At 41.9% G+C, this 22,720-nt stretch overlaps 1 protein-coding gene and 1 pseudogene across 1 annotated transcript; both read left to right on the top strand.

The window, feature by feature from the left end:
• Positions 1 to 444: 444 nt before the first annotated feature.
• Positions 445 to 953, top strand: LOC116593695 (annotated as a pseudogene).
• A 13,309-nt stretch (positions 954 to 14,262) lies between these two features.
• Positions 14,263 to 21,011, top strand: CCDC184 (coiled-coil domain containing 184). Its single transcript, XM_032348032.1, has one exon. It carries the CDS (start codon positions 15,239 to 15,241, stop codon positions 15,818 to 15,820), a length of 582 nt encoding a protein of 193 aa, XP_032203923.1. The 5' UTR covers positions 14,263 to 15,238; the 3' UTR covers positions 15,821 to 21,011.
• The last annotated feature ends 1,709 nt before the right edge of the window (positions 21,012 to 22,720 follow it).

Below are 22,720 nucleotides of genomic sequence, written 5' to 3' on the forward strand. Positions count from 1 at the left end.
TCAGTATTTTAGCTTCTGTTCAAGGGAAATGTGAAGAGAGCATTTTTCACAGATGGTCTCCATGTACAAAAAAGGGGAAGGGGGCATTTAACAAACCACCTCTGGACTGCCTGCAGGCATTATGTGCCTCTGAGAGCAAGACCGCCTTCACAATATACCTGTTGGGAAAAGAAATGAGGACGCTCCTTACAGAATTTCACTAGTGTGTTTGATGGGATTTTCAAGAACTTGCATTTTCTCAGAGCACGTGGGTGGCTCAGTGGGTTAAAGCCTCTGCCTTAGTCTCAGGTCATGATCCTGGGATCCTGGGATGAAGTCCCACATGGCATTGGGCTCTCTGCTCAGCAGGGAACCTGCTTCCCCGTCTCTCTCTGCCTGCCTCTCTGCCCACCTGTGATCTCTGTCTGTCAAATAAATCAATAAAATATTAAAAAAAAGAACTTGTATTTTCTCTACTTAAAAGAATGAAGCCCTTTATCTAAATTGCTATCATTCTTTGAGCACCCAGACTTTCAAGTGTTTTGTGGAAATGAAGTTTAAGATTCAAAAGGCAAAGTTACTCTTGGAAATACTTCATAAAGTTAAATAATTTCTCTTGCATTTTTATAAGAATTATTATTACTTTTTGTTTGGTATAGAAAAAGGAGCAAGCTAACTAAAGGCAGACTTTAGACTGCATTATAGAAATGTTCCAAAAATTATGGGTTGTATTTGTTGGTTTAAATGTCAACTGTGGGAAAATACTGGTTTTCCCACAATAAAGGGTTTGGCACTGCTTTGAAGCACCCCCCCGCCCCCGGACATTGCTAGCAAACATAGCAGAAAGCAGGCCCACTTATGAATTCCATCTAACCAGAGAAGAAATAGTATCATTGTTTATTGCAACTGGAAGAGTTTCTACTAGTGTGAAAGAAATGGAAAATTTCAGGAACTTGATGCAAAATATTCATTAAGGAAAAAAGTTGAGGGGAGCCTGGGTGGCTCAGTCCCTTAAGCATCTGCCCTTAGCTCAGGTCATGATCTCCACGACCTGGGATCCAGCCTGAGCCTGCATCAGGCTTCCTGCTCAGTGGGGATTCTGCTTTTCTTTCTCCCTCGCCCCTCCCCACCCCTTGTACTCTGTCCTTTTCTCTCTCTCTCTCTCTCTCTCAAATAAATAAATAAAATCTTAAAAAAAAAAAAGACATGAGTTGAAATGTGCCTGTCTTTGGACAATAGAGGCTCAAGAAAGGAATAGTAAGACAGTTTGAAGTCAAACCTCTTATATAAAGTCACTGCTATTAAAGGAGAATTATATTGTTTAAGCGAAGAGTTTTATTCTGTGACTTACTGAATTTAGATATGTAAAATACTATTGTGAGTCAAGTAATATCTTGAAAATGTGACACAAATTTTAAAGTTTAATATTAAACAAAATCATGATTATCAAATTTAAAACATTTTTAATTTTCACAGAAGGAAATATAGCAAATTATAGACTATAGGAGAAAAGAGTAGAGACCTTGAAGATCTGGAAATAGGAACTATTTAAAATGAAGTACAGAGAGAAAAAAGACTGAAAAAGAAAGGATTGGGACAAAAGAGATCTGGAAATATATCAAGCAGCTTAACACATATGCAACTGAAGTTTCAGGAGTTGGGGACCAAAAATATATTCAAATAAGAAGCAATGGCTAGGGACGCCTGGGTGGCTCAGTTGGTTAAGCTGGTGCCTTCTGCTCAGGTCATGATCCCAGGGTCCTAGGATTGAATCCCACATCAAGCTCCTTGCTTGGCAGGGAACCTGCTTCCCTCTTTGTCTCTGCCTGCTTGAGCACACACACTCTCTCTCTGACGAATAAATAAATAAATGAAGTCTTAAAAACAAAAAAAGAAGTAATTGCTAAAAAATTTCCAAATTTGAAACTCATGAAATCTAGGCAGAATAAACTTAGAGGAAACATGCCAAGGTATGTTCTAATCAAACTGCTAAAAACCAAAGGTAAAGCAAAAATTTCTAAAAGTAGTTAGATAAAAAAGATTTATTACACATAGAGCAAGGATTGGCAAACTATGGCCCATGGGACAAATCTGGCCCACCACTTGTCTCTGTAAATAAAGTTTAGTTGGAACACAGCCCCACACACTCATTTATGTATTTGCTAGGGCTGCTTTGTGCTCCATTGGCAGAGTTGAGTAGTTGCAACAGCCTAAAAGCCTTTTATGGTTTGCAAAGGCTAGAAGATTTATTATCTGGCCCTTTCCAGAAAACTTTGCTATTCTGCTCTAGATGAACAAAGAAATGAGGAACAAATAATGCCAGCAGATTTCTTATAAAAGCTATGTGAGGCAGAAGACAAGGTCAACCCAGAAGTTTTTGCTTAACAAAAATGTCTTTCAAAAATGAAAGGGAAAATAAAGACTATTGCAAACAAACAAAAAATGAAATGTTAAAAGGAAGCTCTTCAGGCAGAAGAAAAAAAAATGTGAAAATTTGGATCAACACAAAGGAATAGAGAGTGTGAGAAGTGATAAAATGTAGGTAAAATATAAAAATATTTTACCTGCATATTTATCTCTTGAAAAGATAAATGACTAAAGTAAAAATAATAAAAATGCACTTGAGATTTTAGCATATGTAGAAGCATATATATAACATAGCATATGTATGACAACAAAAACACAAAGAATGTAAGGGAGGAAATGAAAAATGTTATACTATTTAAAGATGGGCTGTGATAAACTGAAGCATATATTACAAACTCCCTAGCTCCACTGTCCAATATAGTAGATACTTGCTACCCATAGCTGTTTAAATTAAAATTAAAATTTGAAAAAATTAAAAATTTAGTTCCTTAATCATACTAGTCACACTAAAAGTATTCAATATCCATATGTGGATAGTGGTTACCATACTGAGCAGTACACATTAGAACAATTCCATCATCACAGAAAATTCTTTTGAAAGAACTGTTTTAAAGTAATAATAACAACAACAGGGCAAAAGAAAGAAAAGAGGAAGAGCTAGTAAATCAATACTGGAGGTAAAAAGGAATCATTTAAAAATTCAATTAATGTAAACACTGGAATGGAAATAAGGAAAAGGAAACAGAACAGATGGGACAAACAGAAAACAAATAGCAAGATGATAGATTGAAACCAATCTTATCAATAATTATAATAAATATAAGTGGTCTAAATATCACATTTAAACAATAGAGATGGTCAGGTTAGATAAAAAATAAGACCCAAGCATATTCTAAATATAAAGGCATAAATACAACAAAATGAAAAAAATGGAAAAGATATGCCAGGCCAACACTAATAAAAAAAAGCTGAAATGCTTTCTTTAACATCAGACTAAATAAATATTAGAGCAATGGATAATACCAGGAATAAAGAAAAGACATTTCATAATGATAAAGTGGTCAATTCAGGATATAATAATCTTAAATTGTCAAAAACCTAATAAAGAGTTTCAAAATATAGGAAGCAAAATATAATAGAATGAGAAATAGAAAAATCTACAAAATAGTTTAAATCCAAATATTAATTTTATCAATATTAAACATAATTAGACTAAATGCTCCAGATAAAAGACAAAGGCTGCCAAAATGGATAAAAAACAAAACAAAAATCTGCCTATATGCTGTCTACCAGAAATATATTAAAACTTAAGGAAACAGGCTGAAAGTAGATGAATGGAAAGGGAAACATCATGCACCCCATTCAAAAGAAAGCAGGTGCAGCTATATTAATGTCAGTCAAAATTTAAGACAAAAGCATAATTAGTAAAGAAGAAAACCACTTAATGATGAAGATCAATCAACTCACTAGAAGTTATGACTATTAAAAAATTTAGATTACACTTCTAGCACCAGAATATATAAAGAAAAAAATTATCAGAAGGATAAATTCACAAATATAGTTGATTATAATAACCCCTTGTTGTAATTTGTAATATAAATAGAAAAATCACTGATATAAAAGTTTTATAAAGAGCTTATAAATTTGTTTTAAAATTTGTACTAATGGATATATCTAAAACTTTCATCCAACAAATGCAAAACACATATTCTTTCATTATATATATATATATATATATATATATATATATATATATACTTGTCTATTAGGCAAATTTCAACAACGTTTGAAAAGCTGATATTCAACAGAAGGTATTTTTCAACTACAATGAATTTAAGCTATTAATCAATAACAAAAAGACAATCAGAAAATTCTCATGTTTGGAAATTAAGAAATATGAATTTATTCAACAATATTTAGTGCATGCTTACTATGAGCCAGGCACTGTTCTAGACAGTTTGGATTATATTAGAGAGAAGGTAATAATTAGAAGTCTGGCATACCAAGTGTTGGTGAGAATATGGAATGATGAGAACTTTTGCCTTGCTGGTAGAGTATAAATTATTACACCCACTTTTGAAAGCAATTTGATATTTTCTAGTAGAGCTGGAGATAAGGATACCCTATGATAAACAAATCCATCCATATGTATAAACTTCAGAAAAGTTCTACTTTAGAAAAATTTGTTATGCATACCATGAGACATGTACTAGAATATTCATAGCAGTATTACTAGTAAGAGCCCCAAATGTGAAAACAACTGAACTGTCCATCAACAGTAGAATGCAACTGTAAATGCAGATATTTATGCATTGCAGTATGTTCATAAAATGGAACACAGTAGAACCATGAAAATGAATGAAGCACAGCTACCCCCAAAACATTGATATTTACAAATTTAATGTTGCGAAAAAGAAGCAGTACATGAAACACTAAAGATAAATTGTGTGATTCCATTCATATGAAGTGTGATTCCATTCGCATAAAGTTCAAGAGAATAAAGTCCTTGCGATTCCATCCATATAACGTTCAAAAACAGGCAAAATCAGACTATATCGTTTAGGAATGTGTAAATATGTGATAAACTATATAGAAAAGTGAAAAATTATTAGCACGACAATCAAGATAATAGGTATGCACAGGAAAGAGAGAGTTTGACTCCAGTATGGCAGGTGGGGGTCTTTGGGGAGGGGTGGGAAGATGACTGCTGTCTCTCTTACCTAGACAGTGATCTATTGCCTTTGTTCATTAAATTGTAATGTATGTCTATTTACGTGTATGTATTTGTGTTATATTTCCACAACTGATGAAGGTCTAAACATAAAGGGAAACAAAAGCCGGAAAGGCATTAAACATAGAAGACCGTGTGAATAAAGGCAGGGTGGCATGAAAGTGTGCTGGGTGCATGAGAACTACAAGCAGATTTGTGCATCTGGAAGGTAAGCAATGGAGCAGAAAGTGGTGGGAAATAAATGAAGTTGGAAGCTATGGAAGCCTTTGGAACATTTCAGCTGGGCTGTGAAAAGGCTCAACTCTGAATTTCAGGTAGACTCCTCTACTGCTGCAGGGGAGAATGATGCACAGGGAGGAGAGAGAAAGGAAGGGGCAGAGGAAAGGCTGAGAGAAAGGAGCTATTACAATCCTCTGGGCATGAGATAGCAAGAGCCTAAGGTATGGTGTTGTTTATAGAAATGGGGAGGAGGAAATGAATTAGAGAAGTGTCTGTGTGCATTTCAGTAATCTTCCTATTTTGAAAAACACGGTCACTTCAGGGCTCTTTCAACTTTGGGTTTGTGATTAAAACATGGATAGTATGGTGCCAAAATATCACAGAGCTAGTCTCAAGCATATATAAATCTATTTCTTTCCAAGCTAAGCTCAGACAAGCAGGACTCTGCTAGTTTTCAAGTCCTCCAAGCAATCAAGGCTCCTTCATCTCAGATATCCATCACTTTCAAGAAGCCCTTTAATGTTCATTCTTCCAATCCATGAGCACGGAATGTTTTTCCATTTCTTTGTGTCATCTTCAATTCCTTTCATCAGTGTTTCATAGTTTTCAGAGTACAGCTCTTTCACCTATTTTGTTGGGTTTATTCCCAGTTATCTTTATTCCCAGTTTTTGGTGCAATTGTAAATGGGATTGATTCCTTAATTTCTCTTTCTGCTGCTTCATTCTTGGTGTATAGAAATGCAACTGATTTCTGTACATTGATTTTTGTATCCTGTAACTTTACTGAATTTGTGTGTCAGTTCTAGTAAATTTTTGGTGGAGTCTTTTGGGTTTTCTACACAGAGTATCATGTTGTCTATAAATAGTGGAAGTTTGACTTCTGCCTTGCCAATTTGGATGCCTTTTATTTCTTTTTGTTGTCTGATTGCTGAAGTTAGGACTTCTAGTAGTATGTTAAATAATAATCATGACAGTGGACATTCCTGTTTTGTTCCTGACCATGGAGGAAAAGCTCCCAGTTTTTCTCCAATGAGGATGATATTTGCTGTCGGTCTTTCATACATGGCCTTTGTGATGTTGAGGTATGTTCCCTCTATCCCCACTTTGTTGAGGGTTTTTATAAAAAATGGATGCTGTACTTTGTCAAAGACTTTTTCTTGCATCATATGGTGCAAGGATCATATGGTTCTTATCCTTTTATTAATACACTGTATTATGTTAATTGATTTGCAAATATTGAAAAACCCTTGTAGCCCAGGAATAAATCAGACTTGTTCATGGTGAATAATTCTTTTAATGTACTACTGTTGGTTTCAATTTACTAGAATCTTGTTGAGAATTTTTGCATCCATGTTCACAAGGGATATTAGCCTATAATTCCCCTTTTAGTAGGATCTTTTTCTGGTTTTGGAATCAAGGTAATGCTAGCCTCATAGAATCTACACATTTAATACAATCCTTATTAAAATATCACCAGCATTTTTCACAGACCTAGAACAAACAATCCTAAAATTTGTATGGAACCACAAAGACCCCGAATAGCTAGAGCAATATTGAAAAAGAAAAGCAAAGCTGAAGACATCACAATTCTGGACTTCAAGGTATATTACAAAGTTGTAGTCATTAAAACAGTATGGTACTGGCACAAAAACAGACACATAGATAATGGAACAGAATAGAAAACCCAGAAATGGGCCCACAGCTATATGGCCAACTAATCTTTAACAAAGCAGGAAAGAATATCTGGGGGGAAAGACAGTCTCTTGAACAAATGGTGTTGAGAAAACTGGGCAGCAACATGCAGAAGAATGAAACTGGGCCACTTTTTTACACCATTCACAAAAACTAATTAAAAATTGAGAAAGACCTAAATGTGAGACAGGACACCATCAAAATCCTAGAGGAAAACACAGGTAGCAACCTCTTTGATCTTGGCTGTAACAACTTCCCACTAGACAGGAGACAAAGGAAACAAAAGCAAAAATGAACTATTGGGGCTCCTCCTCAAGATAAAAACCTTCTGCACATCAAAGAAAACAGTCTACAAAACTAAAAGGCAACCTACAGAATGGGGGAAGATATCTGAAAATGACATATCTGATAGTGTTAGTATCCAAAATCTATAAAGAACTTTTCCAACTCAAGACCCCAAAAATAAGTAATCCAGTTAAGAAATCGGCAAAAGACACAAAAAGACATTTTTCCAAAGAAGACATATAGATTACTACCAGACACATGAAAAATCCTCAACATCACTCATCAGGGAAATACAGATCAAAACCACAATGAGATACTACCCCACACCTATCAAAATGGCTGAAATTAACAACACAGGAAACAACAGATGTTGGTGAGGATGCGGAGAAGGGGGAACCCTTCTACACTATCGCTGGAATGCAAGCTGGTGCAATCACTCTGGAAAACAGTATGGAGGTTCCTCAAAAAGTTAAAAATAGAACTATCCTAGGACCCAGCAATTGCAGTACTAGGTATTTACTCAAAGGATACAAAATACTGATTTGAAGGGGCACATGCATCCTGATGTTTAGAGCAGCACTATCAACAATATCCAACTTGTGGAAAGAACCCAAACGTTCGTCAACGGACGGAAAGATAAAGATGATGTGGTCTGTATACACAACGAAATGTTAGCCATCAAAAAGATGTAATCTTGCCATTTTCAACAAAAGGAATGGAGCTAGAGTGTATTATGTTAAGAAAAATAAGTCAGGGAAAGACAAATACCGTATGATTTCACTCCTTTGTGGAAGATGAATATAGAGGAAGGAAAAAAAAGAGAGGAGGCAAGCCATAAGAGACTCTTAACTATAGAGAACAAACTGAGGGTTGCTGGAGGGGTGGTAGGGGGTGGGCTAAATAAGTGATGGAGTTCAAGGAGGACACTTGTGATGAGCACTGGGTCATTAAGTGATGAATCACTAAATTGTACTCCTAAAACCAATAATACCCTATATTTTTACTAACTAGAATTTAAGTAAAAACTTGAAATATGAGGGGCACCTGGATGGCTCAGTGGGTTAAAGCCTCTGCCTTCGCCTCAGGTCATGATCCCAGGGGTCCTGGGATCAAGCCCCACATCGGGCTCTCTGCTCAGCAGGAAGACTGCTTCCTCCTCTCTCTCTGTCTGCCTCTCTGCCTACTTGTGATCTCTGTCAAATAAATAAATAAAATCTTAAAAAAAACCTTGAAATATGAAAAAAAAGAAGCCCCTTAAAAATATGACTAAATGCATCATCCTGCCTTTTGCCCTCACAGTGGCTCAGGGAATGATACTGTTGTCTATCCTCTGTGCTATCCTTCTCTCTAGGCTTTCTTTCTCTCTCACATCTCTGTAGATTATTTCCTTTCTTCCATTAGACCTTATATTATAATGATATCCCAGCATCACCTCCATGTTCCATATCTAAAGAACCTTCCTCCATAATCACTGTTCCCAGTAAAGAGAATTTCCCCCCAAACACTAATAAAAATCCACAAGTGTGAAGCAGAGGGGACTTAGGTCTCACAGATCTCATTACAATTAAACACCAGGAATTTCAATATTCTAATCATGTGAAATCATTTCAAAGCCATAAGCACTTTTCTCTTTTGCAAGAGGTAGATACCTCTGTGTGTCTTATAGTAAGTATTCCTTTTTTTAAAGGACACTCAAAGGATTATTTATATGAACATAAGCTAGAAATCACTAAAGTAGATGGGTGAAACCAAAGAAGCTATGCTTCTCTCTAGGATAAGGAGGAGTGGGAGCTCTGCAGGCTACATATCCTTAAGGGTGATGTTTCTTTTCCTAGTTATGGATTCAGGCTTCATTCATTCATCTGTTAAACAATTATTTATTGAGCAACTCCCATGTGCCAGGCATTAATCTAGGTGCTGGAGATGTCACAGTGGACAAAACCAAACCTCTTCCCTAATGGATCTTATACCCTATTTGAAAGTGAAAGACAACAAACAAATAAAATATAGAATAACAGATGTTAACTGCTGTGGAGTAGAGTAAAACAAAGTAAAGGGACTAGAGAGTTCTGGAGTGAAGGGGATCCTTGTGCCTTAAAAACAAAGCAGGTATTGTCCCTGTAAATTGTGGACTTATGGTTGACTATAGAAGATGGGACCGTTTTCATGTAAGACTTCTTAAAACAGGGGCTTCAGGGTCTGTGTGGAAAAGTTGGGGTGAAAATCCTTCTCCTCACTTCTGCACAAGATCCAGCACTGCTTCAGTACTTTGAAATGTGGATCAACTTTTGGGGATCAACTGTGTCCCCAAAAGTTGATCCACATTTCATAGTATTCACCATCATGAATACTGGTCATGAACTAGACTGAATACATAGTCTCTGTCTATGTGTGTTGACTAGAAGCATAACGCGCCCGCACAGTTGCTGCTCAACTGTAGCTGGCAGTGCCTTGCTTATCCTTGGGATACCACCCCATGGTAAAAGGGAATTAAAAACTACTTTTGATAGTATTTTTAGGATGTCTAAGAGGTATAGAGATAGCATAACTAGATGTATCAGCAAGACCTACAAAATTGTGTGTGAATTGTCTATGATAGAATACCTCAGACTTCCTCAAGATGTGACAGGTGAGAAGAGGCCTGGAAGTTTGCATAGGTCAGCATAAAGGAACACTGAATTTCTAAAAATTCCTCTAAATGGAAGGGCAGACATACCAGAGTCCATACCCTGTCCAGATGCTGGGACATAATTTCCTCTGAGTTGGAAGGATACTCCAGGAGAGGCAATTTGTCAAGCAAAATTGTCCCATGGCACCAAAAATTGAGAGTGTTCTCCGGTGGTAAAGCATGTCAGTGCCTGATGAAGATTGTAACTTGGGGCAAAACCAGTCCCTGGGCTGTTGGCAACTTTCTGGGGGCAGAAAATATATAGTAAGGATGGAAGGTACATGAGACCCTGTACCAGACATCACGGTTGGCTCCAGAACTCCGAACGGCAGTTTGTGGCCAACTACCCAACAACACTTGGACTGGAACTAGACCTGTCAGAGGGCACAGGATAAATGACTATCCAGTGAGGGGAAAAAGTCCTCTGCAAGTGTTAACACAAAAGCAGCTGTTGCAGAAATGCAGAAAGGGGAGATAGGGCAAACACCAGCACAACAGGTTTAATTGGAATGACAGGTGATTTTCAGTGGAATTTCAGACTCCACAAGAAGGAATCCTTGCTTTGAATAAAGTTATTATGGAAGAGAAAGCAATGTGTGAGCAGGAGATGGCCTTTTTAAGATTCCTAAAAATAGTTTGGGGGCACAGAGCAAGCAACTGAAAGTCTTGCTCTGGTTGTCATCCCCTGGTGAGGATGTGTGTTTGGGGCTCACCTCATGGCCATGTCTATGACAATAGAGCTTTTAGACTGCGGACATTTGGACCCCCTTTCCAGCCAGGGGCTCATAACAATTCGGGATTCTTGCAAACTCCCATGTCCATTTCTCTGTATAAGAGTAGAGGAAATGAGGGGTGGCCTGGGTGGCTCAGTTGGTTAAGTGTCTGCCTTCAGGTCAGATCATGATCCCAGGGTCCTGGGGTCCTAGGATCTAGCACTCCATGGGGCTCCCTCTGCTCAGCAGAGGAATCTGTGTCTCCCTCTCCCTCTGCCCCTGCACTTTCACTCACTCACTCTCTCTCAAATATATAAAACCTTAAAAAAAAAAAGAGTAGAGGAAATGAGCAAAACAGTTTGTAATATCAGACAAAACACCCTTCCATAATGAGAATATTTAGTCTATGCGACAGACCAAACCTACAAGAATAAGTATTTTCAGTCTTTCTTGCCCTCTAGGAAGAGACTCTGTCATTGACAGCTGGTGCTCCGAGTACCTGCTCAGAATGGAGGGCAAAATCAAAGGAGATGAAACAAGGACAAGGAATTCCTTCTCATGGAAGAAAAAAAGAATATATCCAAGAGGCGAAGTAGTCAGGCAAGTGAGAAAGCAAGGGACAGACTTGAAAGTTTGGAGGTGTCCGCAGCGAAAGGAGAGGGAATGGGAGCTACAGCTATGTCAGGAGGTGTGAGATGAGTAGAGGAGGGAAGAAAAGGTTAAGGCGTTTTGCTTTGTGCTGAGAATGCAAATTTCTTTAGAGTTTTCCCAGAGACTATAATAAAAATAAAGTGCTTTTTAGTTTTTTGGCTGTTGGAGGTGTTTCTTTTGAATGTGATATCATGCTGAGATGGGCCCTAAGGCAACTCAATGCCATAAAAGTTACATCTGGAGAGTACCATCTGGGATCGTGGACCTTAAGTGTAGCAGTCAGCTCTGCCTTGATTTTGATCATCACTCTTGATCTGGGTCAAGACAGCATCTTCATCACAGCTGTTGAATTTATAGTTCAAAAAGTACACCAGCTATATAAAAGATAGATTGGAGATAAACTGGATGCTGGATAGAGGAAAATGGCAGAAACTACTAAGAATCACAATTCTAGTTAGAATGTGATATGTGGAACTAAGTGTACCTGACCTGTATCTATGTACCATGGAATCTCTTCCACCCATTGGCTCATGATGAAGGAATAGAATAGCTAGGGTGGTTCCCTGAGGATAAAAGAAAGGCAAGAAGGAGAAGGGGTTATTTATTTTTTTTCTTGCTATAGGGCATACATGCTATGTGTGAATACTCTAATGACATGGTCAGAGTACCCACTGAGCCTCCTTCTGCTTGGGATTGGATCCATTCAACAAACCCTGGGGCACTGGCATCCAGAGGTCCCAGCCCTGAAACCCCACCAGGAAACTGAGGCTTCTTTGCTCTCTGTATCTGTCCCCCTTATTTTTCAGTAGCTAGACACTTTTATTTTTCCTGGTTCCATTTCACACAGAATTCCTAAAATGATCTGGATCTGAATCTGATGCACCAATTGTCTCCTCCTCACATTTTCAAGTCCTGTTACTAGTCGACTCCCCCAGTTCCCACCTACCCTTGGCTCTCAATGTCTGACCTGGAACTTGACTGGATCAGCCACACCCCTTGATCTCTGCACCTGTTTCCCATGTTCTTTCGTGCTTCTCCAATAATTTCCCTTCCCTCTAGGCTCAGACCCCCTGTACTCTCAGCAGACTTCATGCCAGCATCTCTGGGCAGCATGATGTAATCTTACGCTGAAAGACTTGACATACATGGTATCCTCAACAATAGTGGCAAAAGCCCTTTATGATGACACAAGTCAGCTCCTAGTGTATGGGGACTATGTTTAATGTAAGAGTAATACCAAGATGGGAGTTCCTATACAAGGGACAGGGTCATCTTTACAGGTAGAAGGCAGGGACCCACCTGAAGGCTGAGAACACTGACAAGCTGAAATCGTTCAGGTGAAGTGCTGGTCAAGAATGTGAAGTAACAGACTTAGGCAAAAAACCTCGGAAGTCCTGTCTTTTCTGGCTATGGCAGAGCTCTCCAGAGAAGGATGAACAGCATGGTTGAATCCACATGCCCTGAGAACATGCTTGCTATAATATGAGATCAGAAACTTGTGCTGTGTAAGCTCAGCCGTGTGTGTGTGTGTGTGTGTGTCTTTGTTTCTAGTTTTCCTATGGTTTTCTGGTAAAGACTTTTTGTAAATACCAGCCCACTTCAGCTGTGCTTAGGAAAACCAAGGAAAAGCATTTCTGTCTTCTCCTAAGCTTTGGGAATAACCCTTGGAGAACAGGGTGAAGGTAGAAATGACAACCAAGGTGAGAGCGCCACAAGCTGGTGGAATAAAGAAGAAGGAATGAGCAAGCAAATAGGACCAAATCATTTGTTTTTAGAAAATATCATACTGTAGGGTTTTTAATTTGTTCAAGTATTTATTTTGGGAAATCAAATTTCTAATGGCTGTGTAATATATCAGCAGTGCCTTAGGTTAAACTTCCTGCTCTTTAGGTTATTTCTCCCATTTAGTTCTATTTTAATAATAGTAAAATAGACATAAACCAAACAGTTCTTTAGTGCTACAAAGGTTTCTTTGGGCTAGCCCCACTCTTATAAGAGCAGGCCACCAGGGAAATCTCAAGGTAACATGCTCAGGATGTACCAAACATTCACCCATACCTAGCTTTCCCCCAGCTTGAAATGATACAGTTTGTTTCTCCACAAGATTCATTTCTTCGTATGAAATTCATTTTTAGTTTCTGACCACTTGGCTTCTCCCAGTTTACTAGGGTCATTACTAATTAGTATGCTGCTGCCCAGGTGCTTTTGCTTCTCAGTCTCAAGTCATCTGTAAACATATTAAAGTTTTTTTCCTCTTCTCCTTTCCCACTCCACTTCTCCAGTAGGGAAAGGAGTTGTCACAAAGGCTGAGGCACTCAAGTGTGTCTGTACATGGACACTGGGCCTGTGGAGGGGGAACTGCAGTACCGCACACTGTCCCCACCCATCCCTTCCACACACGGCCAACAGTTTACCCTTTCACCTGTGAGCTAATGCAGAGTGCTATTCAGTTAGAAATAATATTTTAGATTATCCAGTCCAATCGCCTAACAGATCAGGAAAATTATTTATCCAAGTTCTCTGAATTAAAAGGCAGAAACAAAATTGAATTCAGGTCCCCAAGCATCAGCTCTGTGATGGGCTGGAGAGTTCTGGATGAGGGAATGGGAGCATAGTGGTTCCTGTTAAAGTATTCATTCAATAAATACATAGAGCATTTATTTACTACGTGCCAGGCACTATTTTAGCTGTTGGGAATTCCGTGATTGAGGGCGTGGAGACAAACCTCTGCCCTTAAGAGGCTTTCGTTATCAAAACTTAAGTACTTTGCTTCATCATCATGGAAAAATTCCCTGTGCCCAGGGTAGGAACGGTTGGGTCTCATTTCATATGTAAGGGAATCCCATCTTTCCTTAGCTTCTGTGCTATCTGCAGGGAGAGGGCTGATTTACTGCAGTAGCCAAAGAGAAAGGCGGGCACCTCCTCAGTGCCCTCCCCGCCCTCTGCACCGCGGAGGCCGGGCGGGGCCTACTCTGCCCCAGCGCGCAACCGCGCCCAGCTCAGGTCTGGGATTGTTAGCGCTGGCCTCTCTACCCTCTCTGCTTTCCTGCGGACGGCTGGAGGACAGAGTAACAAGACCCGGCTCTAGCGCCATCCTCCGAGAAAGGACTGCGGGTGGGTGAAAAATCCTTGCAAGGCGGTTGCGCTCAGGGTCTAGTACCCAGACTGGGGGAGGGACGAGTTCTCCCTGACCTGGAGGTTTATGCAGCAAACTGCTCTCTCATGCTTCCCTATTAAGCATCGCAGCTGCACGCTCTTTCCACTCAGCTGAGGCCACTGCAGCGTCTCCTCCCCTCCTGCCCCACCCGCTAGTTCAGACTCTAGAGCCCCACTGCAGCTTCGCAACCATCCTTCCTTTTCTTCTCCACTTCCTGGTTGCCATGGAGATACACGTCATTTACGTGCCGTGCGTCGCCTTGGAAACAGAGGAGCATCCGCGGCGCCGCTGCGAGACCCGCCCCTGCCACTCCAACCACACTCGCGGGCGCTGCCCGTTAATGGCCGGGGGTAGTCCCGAGCGGTACCCACTGCTGGCCTCCACCCGGACCCCTCCGCGAGAGCTTCTGTGACCCAGAAAACCAGCGGGCACTTGCAGCTCGTGGCGCCCGGAGGGAGGCGCTGACACGGGCTCAATTCAGGAGGCGAGGCAGGTCTGGGCGCTTTCGCCCCGGGGCAAGCCGGAGAGTCGCCGACTTGGGACTCTTCGCCGGGTCCTCGTCCCGCCGGCTCTTCCCGGCCTCCCCCGATCCTGCCCGCGCCCTCCGCCCGGGACTCATCTTCTCACGTCGGCTCTCCGCCCCTCTCGGGAGCCTCCTTTTCCCTCGGCTCCTCCCCGCCCCTCCGGGGACCTCTCCCCCATCCCTGTCCCTCCCCCCACCCCGGAGGCCGGGCTGGACCGGACCCAGAGCCGCCACCGCCCGCTTCTGCCATTCAATGGAGGACGGTCCGCTGGAGATCATGACCAAGGACGGCGGAGACATGCCGGCACCTTTGGAGGTGTCCACCGTGCCGGCCGTGGGGGACGTGATCTCCGGAGAGTACAACGGCGGCATGAAGGAACTGATGGAGCACCTGAAGGCCCAGCTGCAGGCCCTGTTTGAGGACGTGAGGGCCATGCGGGGGGCCCTGGACGAGCAGGCCTCGCACATCCAGGTGCTCTCGGACGACGTGTGCGCCAACCAGCGGGCCATCGTCTCCATGTGCCAGATTATGACCACGGCGCCCCGCCAGGGCGGTCTGGGCGTGGTCGGCGGCAAGGGGAGCTTCCGGGGTGCCCCCCAAGAGCCGGAGACCCCTTCGCTTGGGATCGGGGACAGCGGTTTGCTGGGTCGCGATCCTGAGGACGAGGACGACGATGAAGAGAAGGAGATGCCCAGCTCCGCCACACCCACTAGTCACTGTGAGCGCCCCGAGAGCCCCTGTGCTGGTCTCCTTGGGGGGGACGGGCCACTTGTGGAGCCCCTCGATCTGCCCGACATTACCCTGCTGCAGCTGGAGGGCGAGGCCTCTCTGTGAGGGGACTCCGAGGGGCACTACTTTCCTGGGCTGGCTTTGGGTTTCCGAGTGCATGACGCGAGGGGACTGAACGGTGCGGTGCAGCATGCTTCACTTCGACTGCTGCTCTTGTGGGTCAGGCAGAGTGACTCCCTCGAGGAAGGATTTATAGGGTGAAGGACTTTGGGAGCATCAAGAATTCTTTCTGCCTAACCAAGGGAGACAATAGCAAACTGCGGAAAGGTGAGGTTCCGGGAGAGGAAGCGCCCATCTCTGGACTCCCATCCATCCCCTACCCTGCCCATTCCCCCTCCCCAGCCAACAGGAGAACCCCTGAATTGTGTAAATAAAATTCTGCTTTTTCTATTCTGAAAAAGGACTTATCTAGGACCATGGCAAATAATCTCTAACGATTTACCTAGAAATTAAGGAATTGGGGGTATTCTGTTCTGGCAACAGAAAATTTACCCTTCTGCTGAAATCCAAGATATTCAGCGCTCTGCAGAAGCCTCTCCCCCTCACAGATCTCTGCGGCTGCTGATTGGTAAAGGAAGCTTAAGGAGGGAACTGCAGCCCTAGGAATCTGGGTGAATGGGGTTCCAAGGGCCCCTGGGCTGGGAGGAGCTGGCTATGAATGTGCATGAAGACATAATAGCTCAACCTCTAGGATTCTTGCATGCAGAGCGGATCCTGCCTTGTCACTGACTTCATCGGGGATTGCTTTATCCACCCACTGGGGCTTAGAGAACAAAGAGCCCAGTACACAGGCAGAGACTTGGGGGTGCTCAGCAGCAGCCCAGATTTAGGGGACATTTGAGGGACTCTTGGGGGCCGCAGCCAAAAACTGTCTCTCTCCTGGCTATACCCGCTTAACTTCAGTTCCTTTTCCTGTCAATTTGTCCCTGCCCGCTGCCTCTCGGTGTTGCCTCCATAATGTCCTGTGTGTGTTATGTGTGTTGACTTGTGTAGTAGTGTGTGAGCCCTGAGGGGCAGGGCTTGTGGCTCTGGTGTTAGGTTCAGGGGGCTTCAAACCCTTCTGTGAGTCCCCGGCTATCATGGCGCTTTCCCCTCTCCTTTCCTCTTTTCCCCTACAACCAGGGCATGGAGCATGTGGCTGTCCTGAGGTTCTTAACTGATGTGCCTCCCTCCCACCTCCTTAAGTAGTGACTTTGTGTGCCCTTTCTCCTCCGCTGTGTATTCCTTCTCAATGCTTTCCTTGGTGTTAACCTTAATAAAGAGGTGTCATCTCCCCTCCTTGCTGACTGGTACTAGGGGGATGTCAGGGTGGGGCTTCTGGGCCCTCTATATGGACCACGGCTTAGGGGGGAACTGCAGGGACCATGCCTTCCCTCCTCTCTCCTTGCCTTCTGTTCCAAGGAGTTACCAACCCTGCCCTGGTCCGGACGTGCATTGCCAGCTCTATCTACTTTCCCTTGCATCCCAGACCTTGAACTCAAGCTGGATGGGGGGGAAGGAGAGCGTCTGTGTTGAGTCTTCTGGTTTTTAGTAGCAGAACTCCAGATGTGCAAGCGGCTTCAGTGAAGCTCCTGCTCCCTGAGAGATGACTTCCAAATCTGAACTGTGGAAGGGCAGGCATGACACCTGTTCCATGGGAGGGTTAGGGATTGGGTATTGTGGGTATTGTTCTGGAGGGATTGCCTGGGATCTCTGGAATAGAGTGACACATCACAAAAGAAACCACAGTAACTGCCTTGGGCCTCTAGTGGAGAATGCCGGTAAGGTATTCCCTGTGGAGCTTAGACTGACATCAGCTCTAGTCTGCTCCCTTGGGCTATGGAATTTCCCAGGACTGCCCTAGGGAAGACAAATGAGCTGGAGGGCTGTGTGTGTGTGTGTGCGTGTGTGTGTCCACGTGTGTGTGTGTGTGTGTTTGTGTGGGCTGTGCACATGAGTATATGTGTATTTATATGTACCTGTGTTCTTGCTGCTGGTTGCTGTGGAGAGGTTGAAAGAGCTCTGGAACCACAGATCTGAGTTTGAATCTCAGTTCCAACACTGAATGACTGTTTGAAACTTGGTTTGCTGCTTGATACTTAATTTCTGCCTGTGTAAAATGGGGACAAGAAGTTGCTGGGGATAAAAATATCTAAGACCTGTAGGAACTCTTGTGCAAATGTTAGTTTTTTTTTTTTTTTAATAGTTCTCTTGGGATGGGGGTGGTGATGGTAGTGACTGGGTCCTCTGGGGAAACAAAACAACCTAGAGAAGGTCCTAGAAGCTCTCTTTTTATATTAATCCTTCCCCATCTAAAGAACTCTTACTTTTAGGATAGTCAAATAAAGAGGGATGATGAAATTCCCAAGGTGACATGGGGCTTTTCATCATAAATGCCATGCAGTTATGGGCCAAAAAGGTCTTGGGGGCCAGCCCTGTATAGAATGACCAAAGGAAGCTTTGGTTGCCGTTGTTGGGGATGGGTGGTGGGGTCCTAGAGAGGGCAATTAAAGTATATTTGTGTTGAAGTATCCCCAAAGGCTGGGAGATAGTTTCCTATTATTGTTCCAGCATTCAGCACCAATAACAATGATAGCTATTATTTACTGAGCACGTACCATGTGCTGGACACTGCCCAATTTCATCTCCAGTGAGATGTAAACACTATTTCTATTTTCACTGAACAGTTCCAGAAACAGACGCCAAGACTTTCTCAAGGTCACACAGCTAGTACTTGGCAGAACCAGGACTTAAACCCAGGTTTTCCGACTTAAAGAACCCTAAGTTGGAACTACTGTGCTAATTGCTCTATTATTTAGATATTCAGGTCCCTTATTTCCTCAGTCAATCTAAGAGTCCTGAAAAGGAAATAACATTAGTTTTAGTCTTTTTTCATCGTCTTGATGAGAATAAGAAATTGCCGTTCAAATTTTGGTTTGTGGCCCTCATCAGAGTCTAGTGGATGATAATATAATAATGGCACTGAGAAGATGGCCTTTTGGACCTGCTCCTTGAAAGGAAGAAGCCAGTGCTCCTGGATATTCTCTGACACTGCTCCATTCTTGTGCCTCTTTCCTGTTCCCACAGCTCAGTTTCTGCAGAGTGTGACAGGAATCCCAAGGCAGCTAAGCTCTTTAGCCTCTATAGAAAGGTCTGGGTTGAGCTCTTTACCCTTTGGCTCCATTTCAGTTCCCCTTCCTATGCCCACTGTCCTAAATGTGTCATAAGTCCCTTAGCCCAAGACCTCCCAGAAGTTCTCTAGCTACTCCTCCAAAGCCCAGATACAAATCTCTGGAGAAAAAACAATTCTTCAGCTCTTTAAAGTTACCTCCCCCAGGATCTCCTTGGGGTCCAGCACAGGTTGGCCTCCCACCCCCTTATGTCTCCCTCCTCCCTATCCTTCCCTTGCATTTCCCCTTTGGGATGCTCCTGATGAGTGAGTCTCAGATGAGACACCTAACCTGGGACTTATGGACAGGGGCATTATTGAACTTCCAGAGGCCATAGCCTCTTGAAATCGAATGCAAAAGTGTGTAAGTATGAACATTCTCTAGAGACTTCTTTTGTTTCAACTTAATTCTTAAAAGTGAGAATTAAGAAAAAAGGATCGCAGAGCTGAAGAGGAATGAAACTTTTTAGCTTGAAGAATACCAAGCCAGAGATGACCCTGCTGAGCCAGTACTGTAGGGCACCCCTGCCTCCTGGGGCTTCCAGAGCATTTGCCACAGTGAATTGAAATCTTCGTATAAATCTGACTATTCACCACCTATTCAACAAATTCAAATTATATCAACACCTGTGCTAAGGATCCTGTCTCCCATTATTTCCAAGTCTTTTGTACTTGGGAATTTGCCCGAGCACTGCTGATGAATATGGGTGAAGAGGTGCACCTCATCCCCCAAAAGTTCAGCACTGCACTTTATCTCTGCACCTAACACCACGCTATGTGTAACTCATCATAACTCTATGTCTGGCACTTCTATCTCTCACCAGTCTAAGGGAAATCTCTCAGGGTTAGCTCTTAATCTCAAAATGAAAAGACATACAGCTTCATAGAGATAAGCTACAACTATCGCCTGGTACAAGTAAAATCTGTTCTAGAGAAATAATTATTTTTAGAAGAGATGCAAAATGGCCTCTAACGTAACTATGCACTTTTATGTGGCCTCAGAGTCAACTTATGGTCTCTGCTTGATTATGTGTAATGAAATGGCTCCCGTAGAAGTTTTCCCAGAACTAAGGAACAGTACAATACATGTAATTCTATACTTCTGGCAAGATGGACAACAGCTCGCGTCTTTGAAAAGGCAGGTTTTCTAGGGATCTTTCCACATGTACATGACTAGGGATAGAAATTCAGCCAAGATACTCTCGACAGTAAGAAAGGAAATAGAAGTATTAAAGGGGTAATCACCAGTCTGTTATCCCAACTACCAGTTCCCCTAACTTCCACATTGTCCCCAGAAGGTGGATTCCCTCACAAAAACACAGCCTTTCTACTTGGAAGCACCTTGCTTCTAAAAGGCAGTCGGCTCTGTAAATGGTGCTGTCTTGGCGCCACCTAGTGAAAGATAGGGACATTACAAGGGGACCCTCAGTGAATTCATGGCTTTCAATTCAGCAAGCGCTACCAACTGCTTACTAAAGGCCTGGCTCTTTGCCAAATAGTGGGTGGCCAAGGAAACAGAATAAATAGAATGTATTTGAGCAATATAAAAACAAACTGCAATAAACTCCTGACTGGTCTCCCCTGGCCTCTCACACACCTGTAATCCTGAAGATTAGTCTTCCTAAACCACAGCTTTGAGCACTCATTCTCCTCAGAAATCTGCATCATGTCCCCATTACTTCCCGAATTAAGCATAAAATCCAGTGGTTGTAGGAAGTCAAGGTTCCCTTGGATAAGACCTTGACATACTTTTTTAAAACCCATACATTTATTTCCTAGGTACATTTTCTAACCAACCTTTCCATCTTTGGAAGCCTATATCATCCAGTCAGCTAGAAATGATTCCCAAGGGTATCCTAGTTCTTTTAAATCTCTGGACCAGTAGACAGGATGAGTGCCTCCTGGTCCTTGATTCTCTTCCCACTCTATTCTGTTTCTGCCTGTTGGAATCCTACCAATTCTTTGTGGCCCTTCTCAAATGCTACTACTTTCATGGAGCCTTTCCTAATATCTCTTCCTCCTTTAAATACCCAAATCTTGGGGCACCTGAGTGGTTAAGCCTCTGCCTTTGGCTCAGGTCATCATCTCAGGGTCCCTGCATCTGGCTCTCTGCTCAGCGGGGAGATTGCTTCCCCCTGCCTGCCTCTCTGCCTACTTATGATCTCTCTGTTAAATAAATAAATAAATAAAATCTTTAAAAAAAAAATTTGCCTGCCTCCCTGCCTACTTATGATCTCTCTCTCTGTGTTAAATAAATAAATAAAATCTTTAAAAAAATATCCAGATCTTACTTCTTTTGGGGACAATTATCATATTTTTTCTTCCTTATGTTATTTAATGTGCTTGTTATTCTCTCTTCTAGCTTATGAATATCTTGAAGGCTGGAACTTCTTTCTCATTTTTATAGTCTCTTAAGTATTTACCATATTTTATTGACTTTAAAGCACCATCAATTGTGTAGCACATCATTTTAGGTATTATAAAAAAATACTGTCAACTAAACTTTATCACTTTTATTTTAAATTTTCAATCTGTTTAAAGAGCTCATTTAGGGCGCCTGGGTGGCTCAGTGGGTTAAGCCGCTGCCTTCGGCTCAGGTCATGATCTCAGAGTCCTGGGATCGAGTCCCGCATCAGGCTCTCTGCTCAGCGGAGAGCCTGCTTCCCTCTCTCTCTCTCTGCCTGCCTCTCCATCTACTTGTGATTTCTCTCTGTCAAATAAATAAATAAAATCTTTAAAAAAAAAAAAAAAAAAAAAAAAGAGCTCATTTAGACTTATTTAGAAATAGGACTTTTTTGTATCACTACGATGCACACAAATTCAAAGTCATTATGGAATTCTTATAATTTCTTCATATTGAGTCTAACACTTATGAATCACTTTTGACTCAGGGTTGCTGATGTCTGTATTTTTCCAAACATATTTTCTGGGTCATTTTGAGTATTATTGAAGCAGCATTTCTTAAAAAAAAAAAAAAAGAGCTTCACTGTTGTCTTTGGCAATTTCTTCCAGGCTACAAACCTATTCGGCAAGTTTTTTTTTTTTTTTTTTTTTCTATTCGGCAAGTTTTAAAGCTGGGACTTTTTTGATCTTGCCGGAAGTGTTCAAGGAATATGTTCAGACAACAACCAGGACTAATATTCCTTTGAATGGTCCTTGAATGGTTAATTAACGGAAACATCCGGATTGTGGATTTCCAGTCATACTACCTAGAATAACAACGAGGCTCAGGCATGTGCAGGCAGTGGCAACTATGTCATAACTGCTGTTTGGCCAACAGTAATTGTAAGATGACATTGATTACTGATTATAAGACACATCCCATTTCAGAAATGCTAAAATGGGGATGGGGGAGAGGGAGAATGTTTGCAAATGATGAAATTGGTAGAGTGGAAACTTTCTCATAATAGGCAGGAAATGAATGTTTGAACCTTAAATACATAAATGAATACATAAATGAAAAATTATAGGATTTTTAGATCTGGGAATAAAAAAATGTGTTCCCATATCTTAGAATCTTCAAAAATGTTACTGCTGAAAGAAATCTTAGTGATGATCATATAGGCTTTTTATATATAACTCAGATGTCTGAAGAGACAGCTTTATCTCTTCAAGTATCTGATTAAATTTGGCTCAAATTCCAATGCTAAATTCTGAGAATTCCACAGCATTCCATACAATTTCTATTATATTTTATGGTTTATTGTGCTTCTGCTTTTTTCTGCATCCACACACCTGAGTCCATGCAAACCACCTTAGTTTGATTTCTTATCAGCTCTGGGACACATAAAACAGAC

This window comes from Mustela erminea, chromosome 6 (assembly GCF_009829155.1).
Source record: "Mustela erminea isolate mMusErm1 chromosome 6, mMusErm1.Pri, whole genome shotgun sequence".
In the NCBI taxonomy this organism is placed as follows: domain Eukaryota; kingdom Metazoa; phylum Chordata; class Mammalia; order Carnivora; family Mustelidae; genus Mustela; species Mustela erminea.